We start from the raw sequence: 15,798 nt of genomic DNA, 5'->3' as shown, positions 1-15,798 counted from the left end.
GAAAGACAGGAGAGGCTGGGGGCCTGGTGGGCAAGAAGGGCTGGATCCAGCTCTCGGGTGTCCCCCTGCCAGGAGATGCTGCTGCTCTGAGCCCACGCTCTGAGCAGGCTTCGTCATAGCCGCTGTGACAGCGACAGGGGAAAAAAGAGAAGTGGGCTCTGACACCCAGGACCTCCCTCACCCCCTCGCTGAGGCTTGGCTGAGGGGGGGGTGACACAGGCTGGCACCCCCAGGCCCGCAGGGGTACCCAGGTTCTGGTGCAGGGACATCATTTCTCACCCCGAGTCACCTCTCCCTGCTTTGCCGTCTGGCAGAGGCTGTGCTTGGGGGGCACCGGCAGTGTCCCCTCAGTGTCACTGATGCTGCGAGCGTGGGGATGGCAGGGCAGGGGGTGAAGGCAGGGCTTGCGGAGTCAGGTGAGGTGTGAAATCGTGGGGGGGTCACCCTGTTTCTAGACAGCGGGGTGTAACTGTGGAACCCCTGGCTTTGTGCTTCCATCTGCAGCTGCGTGAGGAGGTAGCGAGGGTGGAGGACGGGTGGGCGCCACGGCTGCCTGTTCAGCGTCGCCTGGAGCCATTGGTTTGCAGGTGGGTGAAGGGGGGCAAGGGAGGGGTCTGCAGAATGGCCATGGGTGGAGGGCTCGGCTCAGCGTCCCACCACCCACCAGGCTGCGGGTGGTTTTGGGGTCCCACATCACCCTGTGGCTGCAGCCATGGGGCGAGGGCCAGGGCAGTGGGCTCCTGGGACCTCCCTTAACGCCTCTTTTGCTCCGTTTTTGTGATGCTCCATTACCCCAAGCCAGGGCACAGCCCCGGCAGGTGAATGGCGTCCTGGGGGGGTCCGTGGTCCTGTCCCCAGCTCTGCCCCCCAACAAGACGGTGAAGGAGATCGAGTGGAGCTTTTCAGCCGGTGCCACCATTCAAGTGGCAGAGCTCGGCCCCGGGGGCTTCGAGCGCCCCGACCCCAGGGACCGCTTCAAGGACCGGCTGGAGATGTTCAACCAGACGGCGCTGAGGATCGTGGCCCTGGAGCGGGGCGACAGCGGGGTCTACGGGGCTCGGATCAAACTGCACCCAGCGCTGGTGGAGGATCAGTTCTTCAACCTCTCCGTCTGCGGTGGGTGGTTGCAGAGTAAGGGGTGGAAATTGCAGAAATTCTTTCGTTTTGGTGCTGAGTGCCAGCACGTGTGGCCCCTCTGCTAATGCAGTTGGGATGTTTCCAGCCCTGGGAACGGATTCGTGCCCGTAGCCCCCCCCCCCACACACACTGCATGTGTGCAAAGCGACAATTTATGGTCACGTCAAGCTGAGTTCTCGGCAAATGATGTGGTTTTCCTGGCTGCAAACAAGCGCTCATCCCTGCCCCCCACCCGGGGCTCAGCACTGCTCAGCACCAGCCAGGCACCGGCTGCACCCCAGCGCCCTGCTCGCCCCCGGCATGGCACGTAGGCGTCCGCTGCTCCTCGCCTGCCGAGCGGCAGCTGCCGAAGCGAGGCCAGCCGGCACGTCGGCGGCTCCGGCTCCAGCTCCCCGCGCACGCTGTGGCCATGCCGGCTTGAGCTAATCGGCTCTGGCAGCCGGCTGCGGCACGAGGCATGCGGCTGGGCCCTGCGGTGATGCTGGTTGTTGGGCCACATCCTGGCTGCTGCCAGCCTTTCCGATGTCCCTGAGCTCCCTGAGACGGGGAAGACCCATTTTTCCCAGTGTGTGTAACCCCTTCCCATGGCAGAGCTGCTGCCGGACCCCAAAATCCAGAGCTGGCTGCTTTTGACCTGGTGCCACCTCGTGCTGCAGTGCCATGTGCTGAGGGGGAAACGTCGCCTGGATGAAACCCTGGGGGGAGCCAGGGGGTGTCAGGGTGCATCCCCTCCGCAGTGGGGTGCTCCACGTTGGGGTGCAGCCTGGCTCCCCACACAGCACCCTTACCCGCAGGGCTCAGCATCTCCTGGAGGAAAGGAGCCGATCTGTAGAGCTGGCCAGGGTGTGCTGGAGCGGAGGAGAGGGATCAAAGGGGGGGGGTGAAGGGCTTTGGGGGTCTCCTGGTATCTCTGGGCACCCAGGAGCTCCCCCTGCCCCACAAAGGGCTGTGTTGGCAGCCGGGCATCCCCTCTCTGGGTCCCTTCCCCGGTCACAGGGGACAGTGTCCGGTGTGGTGCTCCTGGCAGCACATGCCAGCGCCACGCTGGTGTTTGTCCCCAGTCCCTCTGCAGCACTGTCCCTGATGAAGAGTGACGTGACGATGGCTCCAGCCGCCGTGCCCACCTTTGCTGACACTCTCCGCTTTGCATCGGCGCTGCCCCCGCTCCCGATGCCGTGGGCTCTGCCAAGAACCACGTCCCATTCCACAGCTGGATGATCCCAGCTCTGGCAGCAGCACGTGCCAATAGGAATGACAGCCTTGGGACTGATCCTGTGTCCTTCCCCTGGCCCCCGTGGACACCCCGGCATTCCCACAGGGGACCGAGCCAGCAGCTTTTCCTGGTGCAACACTGGAGGAGTAATGGACCCGGTGTCTCCCAAAGTCCTGAGCCTGATGCCTTCAGCCCACCCGGCCAGACGAGCCCCGGTGAGGTGCTGCCCGTCTCCCCATCACTTGGGGACCACAGGGGATGTCCGGCACAGCGATGCTTCACCTCGCTGGGGGTGTCCCAGCCTGTCAAACCCCTTGTCACCGGTTCACAGGCAGGAGGATTTGGCAGGAGGCAGCCCCTGCCTTGCAGAAGAGCCGGTGTCATTCCTGGCAAGCACCTGCCATGGAGCCCCGTCTCCATCTGGATGACCTTCGTGCCATCGAGCCATCTTGTTCTCCTTTTCCTCGGCTCTCAAAGGGACGGGCGGTTTTCCCCGTTAGCTGGAAATTTCAACTCAGTGATTTTCATTTCCCCTCTCCCCTCAAGACGTGGGAGGAACTAGCAGAGTGGGCAGCGTGTCCAGCCCCTGCTTGCCTGTCCGCTCCCCTCGGGGGGACCCCAAGGGGCATTTTTGGAGCATTCACTGGCCACAAGCAGCCTGTGTCCCTCCCTCAGTTTCCCCAGCATGTCGAGGATCCTCGTTTGAAGGCACCCCGAGATTAGAGCTGCAGTTAATTGTCCCTTGGGTGCAGGTTAATGATTTTTGCTTGTAGGCGGGGAGCAGCAAGCACCGTCCCCACCGCTCCGCTCGGTCCCACTGCAGAGAGCAGCCCTGCTGCGGAGGCAGCTTTCCCCCCCCTCCCTGTTTTCAACCTCGAGTTTCTGGAGGTTTTAAATAAAAAATAAGCTTTCTGTGCTGCTAATGGAAAGTGCTTCCTCCCAGCCACAGCCCCCGCAGCAGCTCAGGGCTGCTAAATCGTGGCTGTGAGGACTGGGGGGGGGGGGGGGGGGGGGGGGTTCTGCAGCCCCCTGAGCAGGCAGCGGTGTGTGAGGGCCGGGGGCAGCCCATGGGGACAGTTTGGCAGGGCCACGGCTGCCTTGGCACCACCACCGGCCCCTGCCAGCACATCGGTCCCCCAGGTGTGTCCCCTGTGGTTCAGCCAAGACCTCGCACCCCCTCGGGGGCATCCCCTCCAGTGCTGTTTTGTGCCCCCAAGGGTGCTCAGGTACCCCCATACACCCCCCCACCCCCACCGCTAGAAGCGGAGCCGGGGGTGCTCCCACCACCGTGCTCCAGGATGCTCCTGCTGCTTGGACTTCTCCAGAGAAGTGCTCTTGCTACTGGGATGCCCAGTTTCCACCAGCCTTTGGTCATCCCAGCGGGAGCCCTGGCAGGGCTGTGCCGGGCATTGCCGGCATTAATCCGGGCACTGAACCAGCTTGACGAGGGATGCCGCAGGGTCGGGGGGTCACCGGCAGCCCCCGCCACGCTGGTTTAGCATCCTCGGTAGCGCGGGTACCGCAGGCTTCCCCCAGCCACCTAATCATTTATGGCGAGCTAATTAATAAGCTGGCTGTGCCCTGCGATGCACGGCTTCCTACGGGTTGCAGCGAGAGGCGGCTTTGCTCCTCCCCGTCTCTCCCGCTGCTGACTCTGCCCACTGAGCCACACGAAGAGCCGAGGAGGAGAAATGGAGGGGGAATTGGCCAGGAGCAAAGCCCGGCTGCCCTCGCTGCTCCTGGCACTGCTCGGCCTCGGCCCAGGTGAGTCCGCGGGCGGCCGCTGCCCCTGAGCCCGCATCCCACGGGAGCCCGCGGGCAGGGGGCTGGCAGCGGGGTGGGATGCGGGCAGGGATGCCGACCCCATCCTTGCCTTCTCCCTGCCTGCTGCGGGCTGACTGCAGCCCACCCCCGCTGCCCCTCCGAGCCGAGGTGCTTTCTGGAAGGCTGGCTCAGCGGGTCAGCCTTGATGAGAGGTTTCGTAACGAGGCGGCGGCCAAGCAGCCGGGAGGACCCCGGCTCCAGCCCCCCTGCGAGGGTCCCCTCGCTCCTAACTCAGCTTATGTCGGGGGCCGCCGTCGCCCCACAGAGCCCTTTTAGCCCCCCGGGGGTTGTGCCAGCTCCAGCTGCGAAGCAGCTCCTTACGTAAAGCGGGAGCGAGGAATCCCCTTAATTCCCAGCATGCTAATCCACACGTTTAATAATTCCCATAAAACCTCCGATTCCTACAGAAAGCATCTAATAGTACGGGCAGATTAGCGGCGGCGGGGGGGTGGGGGGGTTATCTTCCTAACGATTAATTAGCTTCACGAGCAAGCCGGGCTGTTGCCAGCCAGCAGGCAGGGGAGCGGTGACACCAGGTGCCAGCCCTGCCACGCTGATGACAAATATCTGACCCAGCTAGATGGAAAATAGGCTGTTGACGATGCTTCGGAGTTTTCCAGCTTGCTTGCTTTGATCAAAATTATTTGATAAGAGCGTAGCAGGGCGGTGGAGATGGGGGGAGTGATGAGAAAGAGCAAAAGGTGGTGAATAAACCCCGGGTGGGGGGGAAAGCAGCTCCATGGCTCCGGGTTTTGGGGGTCCGATGGAGAGCCGGGGTGGGCACATCCAGGTGCTGAAGGCATCGGTGATGCATCGAGCATCAACGTGTTTATCACCCTCCAGGTGCTGCTGGGGGGGGCGGGGGGGGGGGGGGGGTCAGGGCTGCTGGGACTGGGGTCCCCCAAATCCTGGGGTAAACAGGATGAGCCTGGAGGATGCCGGGGAGGCGAGGTGGCGGCGGTGCTCGGCGGAGGCCTGGCACCAGTCGGCTTTTCCCAGCCGTCATTTCCTCCAGCCACTCTTACAATAGTGCGGGGGCGGCCGGCGGGGACCCCCCCCGAGAGCCGCGGATGTGCCACGGGAGGGTGGAAAATGCCGGGAGGGGTGCAGGGAGGACGCTCGTGTCGCTGCCCATGCTGCTGCGGTGCCCTGGGTGGGCAGCCCCTGGGTTAAACACGGTGGGCAGTGCTGGGGGGGGGGGTGGCGGGGTGGGTGGGCACAGCTAACGGGGGACACTTCCAGCCTCCACAGCGAGGGACGGGGGAAGAGCATCTGCCTGAGCTTCTCCGTAAGAAGCCCGATGAGCTTCTGCAGCCCCCCCCCCCCCCAGATCCTTTCTGCTACTTGGGGTGGTGGCTGTCACCCCCCAGACCCCAAATCCAGTGCTCTGAGACCCCCAGATTCTCCCTCAGCACCCCACTGATCCCCAACTCGCATGCACAGGCTCAGCACCCTCCCTCTAGGCTCAGCGAGAGCCGTGCAGCGACGGTGTCCACAGCCGGGGTGGCTTCACTTGGCCCCAAAAACTTCGCAGTCACCCAGGGAACCGTCAGAAATTCCTTGAGGTTTAAGATTTGCTGGAAAGAACACGAATCGAGCCTGGGATAAGCAGGGTCAGAGCACCAAAAGCTCCAGCGACGAGGAGCACTTCTGCTAAAGCAAAGAGGCAGCTTGTAATGTGGGGCTGCTGGAGGGTTTTATATAAACTAAACACTCAGATGTCTGTGTTTAAGCTGCTTTAATATACAGGCACATCTGCTTCTGCCTCCTACGGGTGGGGGGAGTGGAGGGGAGGCGAGGGGGGCTGTGCATCAAGGTGATGCGGGACCCCAGGACCCGGCCGTCGTGGGGGACACATCCCAGCCGGGATGAGGGCAAAGCTGCTCGCCCCGCCCTCACCATCCCGGAGGCTGGGCATCCCGCTCCTGGCGTGGGACCAGGGCTGGGGGAAGAGGAGGCTGTTATCCCAACGGCAGAGGGGCGTGGGGGGCTGCGGGGGCCGGGGCCGGCAGAGGAGACAGCTTGTAGGTAGGCGGGAGCTGCCAGGAGCGAGGGAGGTGGTGCCGAGCAGCTCCTGGCGTGATTTTGCAGAGAGCTGTCGATGCTGCCAAAAAAAAAAAAAAAAAAAAATCCGAGTGGAGGCTTAGGTGGAGGGGCTGGAGTCTGCCCCTGGGGCTGGGGGAGCTGCCTGGCCTGGAGGCAGCAAACTCCATCCCTTCGGGCATCACCCTGGTCCTGCACCTTGGAGGTGGCTCCATCCGCTGCTCCAGCATCCCCAGGGCCCCCCCTCCCCAGCCATCCCCGCTCTCCCCCATCGCCTTAACCCTTGTCGATCTTTCGTAGGCATCTTGGCCGAGGTGCGTTTTCAGGCGGACAATGAGGTTTTGCAGATGCTGGCTGGGAACTCCTCCCAGAGCCTGCTGGAGCGATGTTCTGGTGAGAGCCCGGCCGCAGCCCCGGGGACGGCAGCGTTCAGATGGGCGCCCGCATCTGAACCAGTAGATGCTTGATTATTTTTTTTTGGCAACCAGTCTCCAAGCCCGGCATCCTTCCCTCCCTGTCGGAGCAGGAGGTGGCTCCATCAGGATATGAGGTCTTCTAGTGGGGGGGGACATCCCCGTCCCCAGCCTGGAGAGGGACCAGCTGGTGAAGAGGAGACCAGGAGGCTCCGTCAGGGCAGGGAGATGCTGCTTCTTCCCCCCGAAGGGTCCTTCTGTCCCCGTCTTGTCCACGCTCTCCCCGTCTTCTCCCTCGCTCTCTCCATCTTGTCCCCACCGTCCCCATCTCGTCCCCACACACCTGGTGACTTTCTGCCTTGTCTGTAGAGCTCCTCTTCGGCCAAGCCAGGGCACAGCCCCGGCAGGTGAACGGCGTCCTGGGGGGGTCCGTGGTGCTGTCCCCGGCTCTGCCCCCCAACAAGACGGTGAAGGAGATCGAGTGGAGCTTTTCAGCCGGCGCCGGTGCCACCATTCAAGTGGCAGAGCTCGGCCCCGGGGGCTTCGAGCGCCCCGACCCCAGGGACCGCTTCAAGGACCGGCTGGAGATGTTCAACCAGACGGCGCTGAGGATCGTGGCCCTGGAGCGGGGCGACAGCGGGGTCTACGGGGCTCGGATCAAACTGCACCCGGCGCTGGTGGAGGATCAGTTCTTCAACCTCTCTGTCTACGGTGAGCGGCTGCACGCTGGCGCTCAGCAGAGGCACTGGGGGCAAAAATAGAAAGCCCTGAGAGCGAGCAGTGACCCCTTTCCAGGTGGGGAAACTGAGGCACGGAGCGATGATGGGGTTTACCAGTGTTAGGTTAGACCCCTTTGCACCCCAGTGCTTGCAGCCCCTCAAGCTCTGCAAAAGGCCAAATCCTGCCACTCCAGGGGTCCCTGGAGTGGCCATGCCGTGCCCTGCTGGGGACAAGCGTGGCAGTGGGGATGAGCAGGGTGGAGAAATCCCTGCCGTGCCGTGCTGACCCATGCCCCGCATCGGACGCAGAGTCGGTGCCGAGCCCCCGGACCCGGAGCCAGCTCCTGGCCAGCACCCTGGAGTGGTGCAACCTGACGCTGCAGTGCCAGGGTGCCGGCAAAGGCGCCGTCAACGTCACCTGGAAGAAGGACAACATCATCTGGGACCCCACCTCCGACCGCCACCAGCTCTCCCCCGATGGGACCACCCTCCGGCTGGCCCTGCCGCCCACCGCCGCCAACGTCACCTACGCCTGCACCGTCAGCAACCCCGCCGACCAGAAGGTCGTCCTCTTCGACCTGCAAGCCATCTGCCAAAGCGGAGGTGAGACCCTCACCCCGGCCGTGCTCGGGGGTCCCACACCAGCCAGCTGGCTCGGCACGGGGCTGGGGGGCAGCCCTTGGGGGGGTGGTGTCTTGGCACCGCTCAGTGCCTCTCTCCGCCCTCCCAGGCGGACAGACGTCCTTCTCGAAGTCGGGGTACATCGTCCTGACCCTCATCCTGCTGGCGGTGAGCTTGGGGGGGGCCTTCTGGTGCTGGCGGATGAATAGCGAGAAGGCAGCAGACCCAGGCAAGTGAAGCCCCCCCTAAGCGCCGGCATGGCTTTGGGGGGGCTGAGCAGGGAGGGGGGTGTCTCCTGGCCCCCCCTGACACCCCATTCCCCTGCAGCTGCCACCCCCACGGTGCCTGCCGAGGAGAGCCCCTCCGACCCCCAGTACGCCGAGATCGTGCGCCGGAGCCCCCCGGAAGGTAATGACCAGGTGAGGCCCCTGGGGGGGCTGGGGGCTGCTGCCCAGGGAGGGCTGTGCTGGGGGGGTCCCAGCCATGCTGAGGGGTCACAGACAAACTGGGGTCCCAGACACACTGGGGTCACAGCCACGTTGGGCTCATGGCAACACCAGGGATCCCAGCCAAACCAGGGGTCCTGGCCACACTGGGGGTCCCAGCCACACAATGGGTCCTGGCCACACTGGGGGCCATGGCCATACTGGGGTCCCAGCCACATGGTGGGTCCTGGCCACACTGGGGGCCATGGCCATACTGGGGTCCCAGCCACACTGGGGGTCCTGGTGACACTGGGGTCCCAGCCACGCTGGGCTCATGGCAACACTGGGGGTCCCAGCCAAACCAGAGGTCCAGACCACACCAGGGGTCCTGGCCACACCAGGGGTCCTGGCCACACTGGAGACCGTGGCCATACTGGGGGTCCCAGCCACACTGTGGGGGTCCTGGCCACACCGGGGTCCCTGCTGTAGTGGGGTCCCAGCCCCACAGGACACCTAAGGGTGCAGGCTGGGCTCTGTGCTGGGGCAGAGCATCCTGTGGGGGCTTCCTGGGGCTGGGGAGGGGAGCGGGGCCAGGGGGTCCTTCACCACCCCCCCAATTTTTGCTGCAGGGCCTGGGTCACCCCGAAAATAACCAGGAGCAGAGCCCCCCGCAGAAAGCACCGGTCACCACCGTCTACGAGCAGATCCGCCGGGCGCCAGAGGACACAGCCGAGGAGGTGACATAGGCCCTCAGGTGCGGGGGGGGGCTGCCCCCAAAGGGGACCAGCACCCTGGGAGTCTGCATGGGGGGTCCCCCCAACCTCCACCCGCTGCTGAGGCTGAAGGGGTCCTGTCTCCCGCAGGCACCCGCAGAGCCGGAGCATCGGGATTTCCCAGAAGGGCTGTAAAGTGCGTTGTGTGCCAAATCCAACCCCCCCAGCCCCCCTTTTGGCTCCGGGGATGGGAGGCACCGTCTCGGGGCGACAGCCGGACCGACGCTTCCCCCCCACCCTCCGGTTTCTCTCCAACCTCCTTGTCTGATGCCCCCCCGAGACTGTTTGGGGAGTGGGATCCCGGCCCGAGGCAAAAACGAGTGGTGGCAACGGTGGCGAAGCTGGGGGGACCCCTCCGTTGTCCCCAGATGCCCCGGGATGCTCTGGGATGAGGGATGCTCCCTCTGTGGGGAGATGCCCACGCGGGGTGGACCTGCCCACCAGCTCCGCTGCTGCCACATTGACATGGGGGGGGGACACCGGGGTGTCCCCCCAGCCCCGTCCCATGCAGCTTCACCGGAGCGAACCTGGGTGGCATCTCCGGGGCCACAGAGGGATGCAGAAAGGACCGTTGCCTGCGCAGCTCCACCGAGAAGCACCCACTGTTCCCCACCCCCACCCCATAGAGGGGGTGTCTCACTGCCTGCCGTGTCCAGCACCTACTGTCACGGGGCCCCTCGCTCGGCCAGACCTCCCGCCGTTGTAAAAAGAGCAAAATAAATGTTGGTGAGATGAGAGGGGAGAGCTGACGGCATGTGTGGGCACACGTGGGCACCGGCGGGCACGTGCCCGCACGCCTGGTTCGCTCCATGCATCTGCACGTGGACCCGTCTCACTAAAAGCATCCCCGGGCCGTGCAAACCAGCCAGGTTTGGGGTTGCACCCTGAGAAACCCCAGCCCGGCCCCCCCCACGTGCCCCGCAAAACCCAGGGGGTCTCGCAGCCTGATTCTCCATCACAGCCAGGACCCACTGGGAGCCCCGAGGGGTGACAGCCAGTGTGGGGACAAGGCTGGGCTGTCCCCAGAGACCTTGCTCCTCTTTGACGTGGCTCCTGTTGGTGCTGGGTGGGGGGGTCTGGTTCAGCCAGAGCTTCTCAAGCAAAGGCTTTGCTGCTGGCGAGGAGAAACTGGCCGAGCCCCCAGTGGGAAAGAACTTTGGAGCTGGGGTCAGGACATCCCATGTGCAGGGGACAAGACATCCCATTTCCAGGGGACGGGACATCCTGGGTATGGAGGACAGGACATCCTGGGTGCAGGGGACAGGACATCCCATTTCCAAGGGATGGGACACCCCAGGTGCAGGGGACAGGACATCCCATTTGCAGGGAACAGGACATCCCGTTTCCAGGGGACAGGACATCCCGTTTCCATGGGATGGGACATCCCAGGTGCAGGGGACAGGACACCCCAGGTGCAGGGGACAGGACACCCCAGGTGCAGGGGACAGGACATCCTGGGTGCAGGGGACAGGGCATCCCGTTTCCATGGGATGGGACATCCCAGGTGCAGGGGACAGGACACCCCAGGTGCAGGGGACAGGACATCCTGGGTGCAGGGGACAGGACATCCTGGGTGCAGGGGACAGGACACCCCATTTGCAGGGGACAGCACACCCCAGGTGCAGGGGACAGGACATCACGGGTGCCAGGAACAGCACACCCAGGGTGCGAGGGACATGCGGGACACTGTGCCCCCAACCAGCACCCAACAGGAGCAGCCACCCCAGCTTGACCCCGCAGAGGGGACAGGGCCCTGGGGCTGTGCCGGTGCACCACGCTCATCGCCCCCATTTCCAGGGGAAAAACAAGGGCTGGGCAGCGGGGACCAGCCCAGGGGCTTTGGGAACCAGCCCCAAACCCAGGAGGGACCCCACCGACCCCAAGCCGTGGCCATGCCGCGCCGGCTGGGACTTGGGGTCCCCCTGTGCCCTTGGTTGCCAGCTCCCCCCAGAAGGTGCTGTTGCTCTCGGTGGGTGGATTTGCACATTCGCTCCCTCCAAGCCGGTACGTAGGGTCAGGATCAAGGCGTCGAGCTCAGCAGCGTCAGAGCAACAGGGATGTCACCCAGCCCCCATGTCCCCGTGTCCCCTGGCTGCTGCTCTGGCTCCTGGCGGTGGCAGGTAGGTGTGAGGGGAGGGCAGCAGCCACACTGGGGCGGACCATGGCTGGTCCGATGCTGGTCACCCCCGTTTCTGTGTGACCCCTGTTTCTCAGCGACCGGTGGGAGAAAGCTGGGGGGCACAGCTTTTGCGTCCCAGTTGCAAAATGAAACCTGGGGGCAGGGGAGGGGGCTTAGAAAATCCGTGAAATATTAGGGATGGGAACAGGATTTCCCTCGGCGAAGGATGCTCCGGGGGTACCGGCAGCATCTGGGTGGGGGAGCGGGGGCTGCTGGCTTGCAGCCGATGGGAGAAACGCTCAGGGCGTTGCTCACCCTCCTCTCCTCACTTTACTCGGTATAAATTGACCCCCTGAGAGGTTTCTGCTCCCTGGGGTGAGGACCTCAGGGTGGGGACCCCAGGGTGGGGACCCCAGAGCCGGCACCTTGGGGCTGTTTGCTCTTTCTTCTGCCCCGTGGCTGCTGCTGGGTGCGCTCGGCTGGGCCAGGCCCGCCCGAGGGAAAGGGAAAATGAATGAAAATTAATTTTGGCGAGGTAGGGAGGAAGATGAGGAGGGGCCGCCTTCCTTCTTTGTTTGCCTGTGTGTTTCCCTGAGGAGGAAGAGGGAGGCCGAAGGGCAGCTTGACCCCAGGCTGCTCCGGCTGTGCCGCAACATCACGGCTGCCTTCCCGGTGCCTCGGGACGGCGAGTTTGGCATCCTGCGGCCATCGGGGCTCCTGGAAAATGCTGGATGGGTGCAGCGAGTGGGCAAGGGCTGGGTGCTACCGGGGGTTTACCCACCCACCCACCCACCCACCAGCTGGGTGCTCCAGGACAGCCGGGATGCGGCAGCACCATCATCTCGCTCCCCATCACCATGCACGGCTGCTGCACCGAGCGCGGCGCCCTGCCAGCCCCTGGTGCTGTGGTACATGAATGAATCCCCCTCCCAACCTCGCTCCTTTGTGAGCGCATCCCCTAAAGTGGGGTTGGGGGGTGCCCATGGCCATGCTGTGCTGATGCGTGTGGTTTGCTGGCTGCCGGCCGCGGGGTTCCCCTCGCCTTCCTCTTGGCAAACCAAGGCGGCTGTGGAGAGCCAGGGGAGAGGCTGGAGTCAGCCCCGAAGCTCGCAGGAAGCTCACAGCCAGGGTGCAGGATGAGGCCTGTGGTGCGGGGACGTGGTCATCTGTCCTTCCGTCCCCTGCACTGGCTTCTCGCAGCATTTGGTATCTCAGAGCCGCGTCCCCCGGCGTGGGCAGCTCTGGTGCTGGGAGCATCTGGCTGTCACCCCAGGATGCTGCACCCCAAAGGCTCAGCACCGAGCTGGCCCATGGCCCTCGGTGGAGGGTCCCTGTCCCCACTGGGACCCCTGGGGACATTTTCTGTAGGTTTAAACTCAAACCTGCTCTGCTTTGAGCCCCACTCCAGCGCCAGTGTGGTGGGGAGAGCATCCCCATCCTCTCCGAGAAGCTCTGGCTGGTCCCATCGTGGGGATGACTCATGCACAGCGTGGGGTGACACTGGGACAACACGGGACAATGCTGGGAAGGCCCCATGAGCACCCAGCATCCCCCTAGCCCCACCCCACGTGTGGTACCCAGCCGCTGGGGATGCTGGCAGGGGAGGTGAAGGGTGTAGGATTCAATGAATCATCTCAGGCGGATGCCACGCTCTCATGACTAAGGCACCGGTGGGCAGATGCCCACGGGTACCTCGGATGGGGGGCTGTAGGCAAGAACAGGGGGGTCTGCTGGGGGTCCCCATCCTCCAGATCACCCCTGTCCTGCCCAAGAGCTGTGGCTGCCCTGCTCAGGCAGGTGAACAGCGTCCTGAGGGGGTCTGTGGTGCTGTCCCCAGCTCTGCCCCCCAATAAGACGGTGGAGGACCAGGGGGGTCTGCGGGGCTCGGATCACACTGCACCCGGCGCTGGTGGAGGATCAGTTCTTCAACCTCTCTGTCTGCGGTGGGTGGTTGCAAATCACCGGGCGATGCGACGGGTTGATGGCCCCAGTGGGACCAGTCCGCAGGAGGTGATAAAACCCTCCTGCCCCCGCAGCTATCAGCACCCAGGAAAGGGGAAGAGAAATTGCTCTGGCTGCTGAGCATCTGTTATGTGGATTTTCCTGGATTTATGACTAATTGTGACCCACCCCCCTCCGTGCTTCCCCTTCCCGTGCCCTCTCGCTGCCCCTCCAGCCCAGCCCATCTTCCCTGGGGGCCCAGGGTGTCCCCAGGGTGTCCCCAGGGTGTCCTCGGGGTGTCCCCTGCTAGGCTGGGTCCTGTGACCGCCTTTGCACCTTACACGTTGCCGGTGCCAAAGATCCAGCGCCAGCAGCTCTCCATCAGCGCCCAACGGTACGACATCAGCCTGTGGTGCTGAGCGCCGGCTGACAGCAGTGCTGAGGTTCCCTGGCAGCTCAGCGGCTCCCTTGGGACACCGTGGGGACAGCTCTGCCAGGACCACCAGACGCTGTGCCTGCCCATGCCCACCAGCACCCTCAACTCCACCTACACCTGCGTGGTCCGAAACCCCCTCGAGGAGCAGCACGTCTCCGTCCCACTGGGCACCCTGTGCCCCCCACAGGGTAAACCCCCCGCCCCCCCGGCCCCCAGATCCGGCCACCCAGCGGCGTCCTGGCACCCACCATGGCTTGTCCCAACAGATGCGTGGTGCAGAGGGGGAATGGGAGCCCTGCTCGGCTCCGTCTGGCTGGGGAGGAAGAAGAAGAGGAAGAAGAAGAGGAAGAAAGGAGCTGGGGCAAGTGGGTGCTGCCCAGCACCGGCTTTTTCCTTCGCGGTGGCTCTGCCTGCCTGGACCAGGACAGCTCCATCCCCCCATTCCCTGCATCCCGGCTCCCTCCGACACCCCCCAGCTCACCCCCGCCTGCCCCTCTCCCCGCAGCCACCTTCTCCTCCCCCTCTGGCGAGGATGCTCTGCTGGAGGAGCCACGGTCACCGGGATCCAGAGGAGATCCCCGCTGGACACCGATGTGTGGGTGAGGGTGAGAGGCTGGTGCCGAATTCGGCTCCTGGCCCGTTGCACGGTGATGCCAGATCTGAATTCGGCTCCTGGCCCATTCCATGGTGATGCCGGGGCCAAATTCGGCTCCTGGCCCGTTGCACGGTGATGCCAGATCTGAATTTGGCTCCTGGCCCATTCCATGGTGATGCCGGGGCCAAATTCGGCTCCTGGCCCGTTGCACGGTGATGCTGGGGCTGAATTTGGCTCGTGCCAGACCCAGGCTCCAGCTCCCAGCCCCCCCCCCCCCCCCCGAGGCGCTGTGGCTGAGGGTCCCTCCGTGCCCCCACAGCCCCCCGAGCTGGGGGCTGCAGCCCCTTCCCCAGCCCCCCCACCCCAGCAGCAGCTCCCAGCATCACTCTGAATACAGGGTGGGGGGTGCCAGGGGGGGACATTGGGGGGCACTTCCCAGGGCCACCATATCCCTGGGGGCTTGTCCTGGCTGGGGAGGGGTCATGACTGTCACCGCTGGCTTGGGGGGGTGTCCCCCTGTTTTCTGCCCCCCCTAAGCAGCGAGACCACCCCCCACCATCTACAGCCAGCTGCAGGAAGGCACCGAGCCCCCCACGTAGCCCCCCACCGCCGGTGAGTGCCATGTGTCCCTGCCAGGACCCGGGGGGCTCCATCCTCATCCCACCCCCCCAGCTCTGTCCCCACACTGAGTGTCCCCACGTTGTCCTGGAGCAGGACAGGGACCACCGAGCCCCCCTGGCAATGGGCAGGGGTGGTGGGGTCAGGCTGGAGTGGGGGTCCAACCCCACCCCCCTTGGCTCACTGGTGACTCCAGTAAAGGTGAGTGAAAGCGAGGTGTGGGTGGATTTATGGGGGCCAACTCCCCCCCCCCCCCCAGGGCACCCAGGGATGGGGGGGGGGTCTGCAGCTTGGGGAGGGGGGCCTGGGCTGCCCTCCCAGCTATGGGGGGGGTGTCTAGGTGGGGCGCGGGGTGGAGCCATTTGTGTGTGGCAAAGCCGGGGAGGGGGGGGGACAGGGGGTGATGCTCAGGGCCGGGGCTGGCACTGGGGTGGGGGCCCAGCCAAAACGGCCCCCCCGGGAGCTGCAGCAAGGGCAGAGTGGGGGGGCAGCACCCATGGGGGGGGGGGGGAGCACCAATGGAGGGGGGGGCAGCACCCATGGAGGGGGGCAGCACCCACGGAGGGGGGCAGCACCCACGGCTCCATGCAGCACGTCAGGGGCTGGTCATGGGCCACCCCCACCCCAAGTGTGGGGGCCCACAGCCGGGTCCCCCCATACAGCCCCATCCCCATATGGCCGGGGTCCTATAGGGCTGGACCCTGCACAGCTGGATCCCCACACAGCTGGATCCCTGCACAGCTGGGCCCTGAGATAGCAGGACCCCTGCACAGCTGGATCCCTGCACAGCTGGGTCCCCATATAGTCAGGGTGAGCACAGCTGGATCTCTGCACAACTGGATGCTCATATAGTGGGGTCCCCGCACAGCTGGATCCCCACATAGAGGACCCCACACACAGCCAGATTGCCAGACAGCAAGG

General features: G+C 64.8%; 1 protein-coding gene and 1 long non-coding RNA gene across 6 annotated transcripts; both read left to right on the top strand.

Moving 5' to 3' along the window:
* The first annotated feature begins 1,005 nt into the window (after positions 1 to 1,005).
* Positions 1,006 to 3,262, top strand: LOC114010996 (uncharacterized). The gene is made up of 2 exons (XR_008744963.1): positions 1,006 to 1,116; positions 2,456 to 3,262. It is a non-coding gene; the product is annotated as an uncharacterized LOC114010996 (long non-coding RNA).
* A 508-nt stretch (positions 3,263 to 3,770) lies between these two features.
* On the top strand, positions 3,771 to 9,905 carry LOC101923630 (SLAM family member 5-like). 5 transcript variants are annotated; one of them, XR_008744961.1, is made up of 8 exons: positions 3,771 to 4,114; positions 6,518 to 6,610; positions 7,000 to 7,341; positions 7,659 to 7,952; positions 8,080 to 8,199; positions 8,298 to 8,378; positions 9,025 to 9,132; positions 9,259 to 9,905. XR_008744961.1 is itself a non-coding variant. In XM_055791773.1 (8 exons), exons 1-8 carry the CDS (start codon positions 4,042 to 4,044, stop codon positions 9,301 to 9,303), a joined length of 1,167 nt encoding a protein of 388 aa, XP_055647748.1. In that variant the 5' UTR covers positions 3,775 to 4,041; the 3' UTR covers positions 9,304 to 9,905. The 5 variants fall into 5 exon arrangements, 3 of the variants coding, with proteins under 3 accessions (XP_055647748.1, XP_055647749.1, XP_055647750.1); XR_008744960.1 differs by having other exon boundaries at positions 3,773 to 4,114; positions 9,025 to 9,149; XM_055791773.1 differs by having other exon boundaries at positions 3,775 to 4,114; positions 8,298 to 8,389.
* The last annotated feature ends 5,893 nt before the right edge of the window (positions 9,906 to 15,798 follow it).

The sequence above is a fragment of the Falco peregrinus genome, chromosome 19, assembly GCF_023634155.1.
Source record: "Falco peregrinus isolate bFalPer1 chromosome 19, bFalPer1.pri, whole genome shotgun sequence".
NCBI lineage: Eukaryota > Metazoa > Chordata > Aves > Falconiformes > Falconidae > Falco > Falco peregrinus.
This window is presented reverse-complemented; position numbering and strand designations above follow the sequence as displayed.

Excerpts from the sequence above, each read along its gene's own strand:
- LOC101923630 (XM_055791773.1), top strand. The coding sequence starts at position 4,042 with ATGGAGGGGGAATTGGCCAGGAGCAAAGCCCGGCTGCCCTCGCTGCTC. Across the intron at positions 8,200-8,297 it reads CGAGAAGGCAGCAGACCCAG|CTGCCACCCCCACGGTGCCT; the intron begins GCAAGTGAAGCC and ends ATTCCCCTGCAG. Across the intron at positions 9,133-9,258 it reads CAGAGGACACAGCCGAGGAG|GCACCCGCAGAGCCGGAGCA; the intron begins GTGACATAGGCC and ends TGTCTCCCGCAG.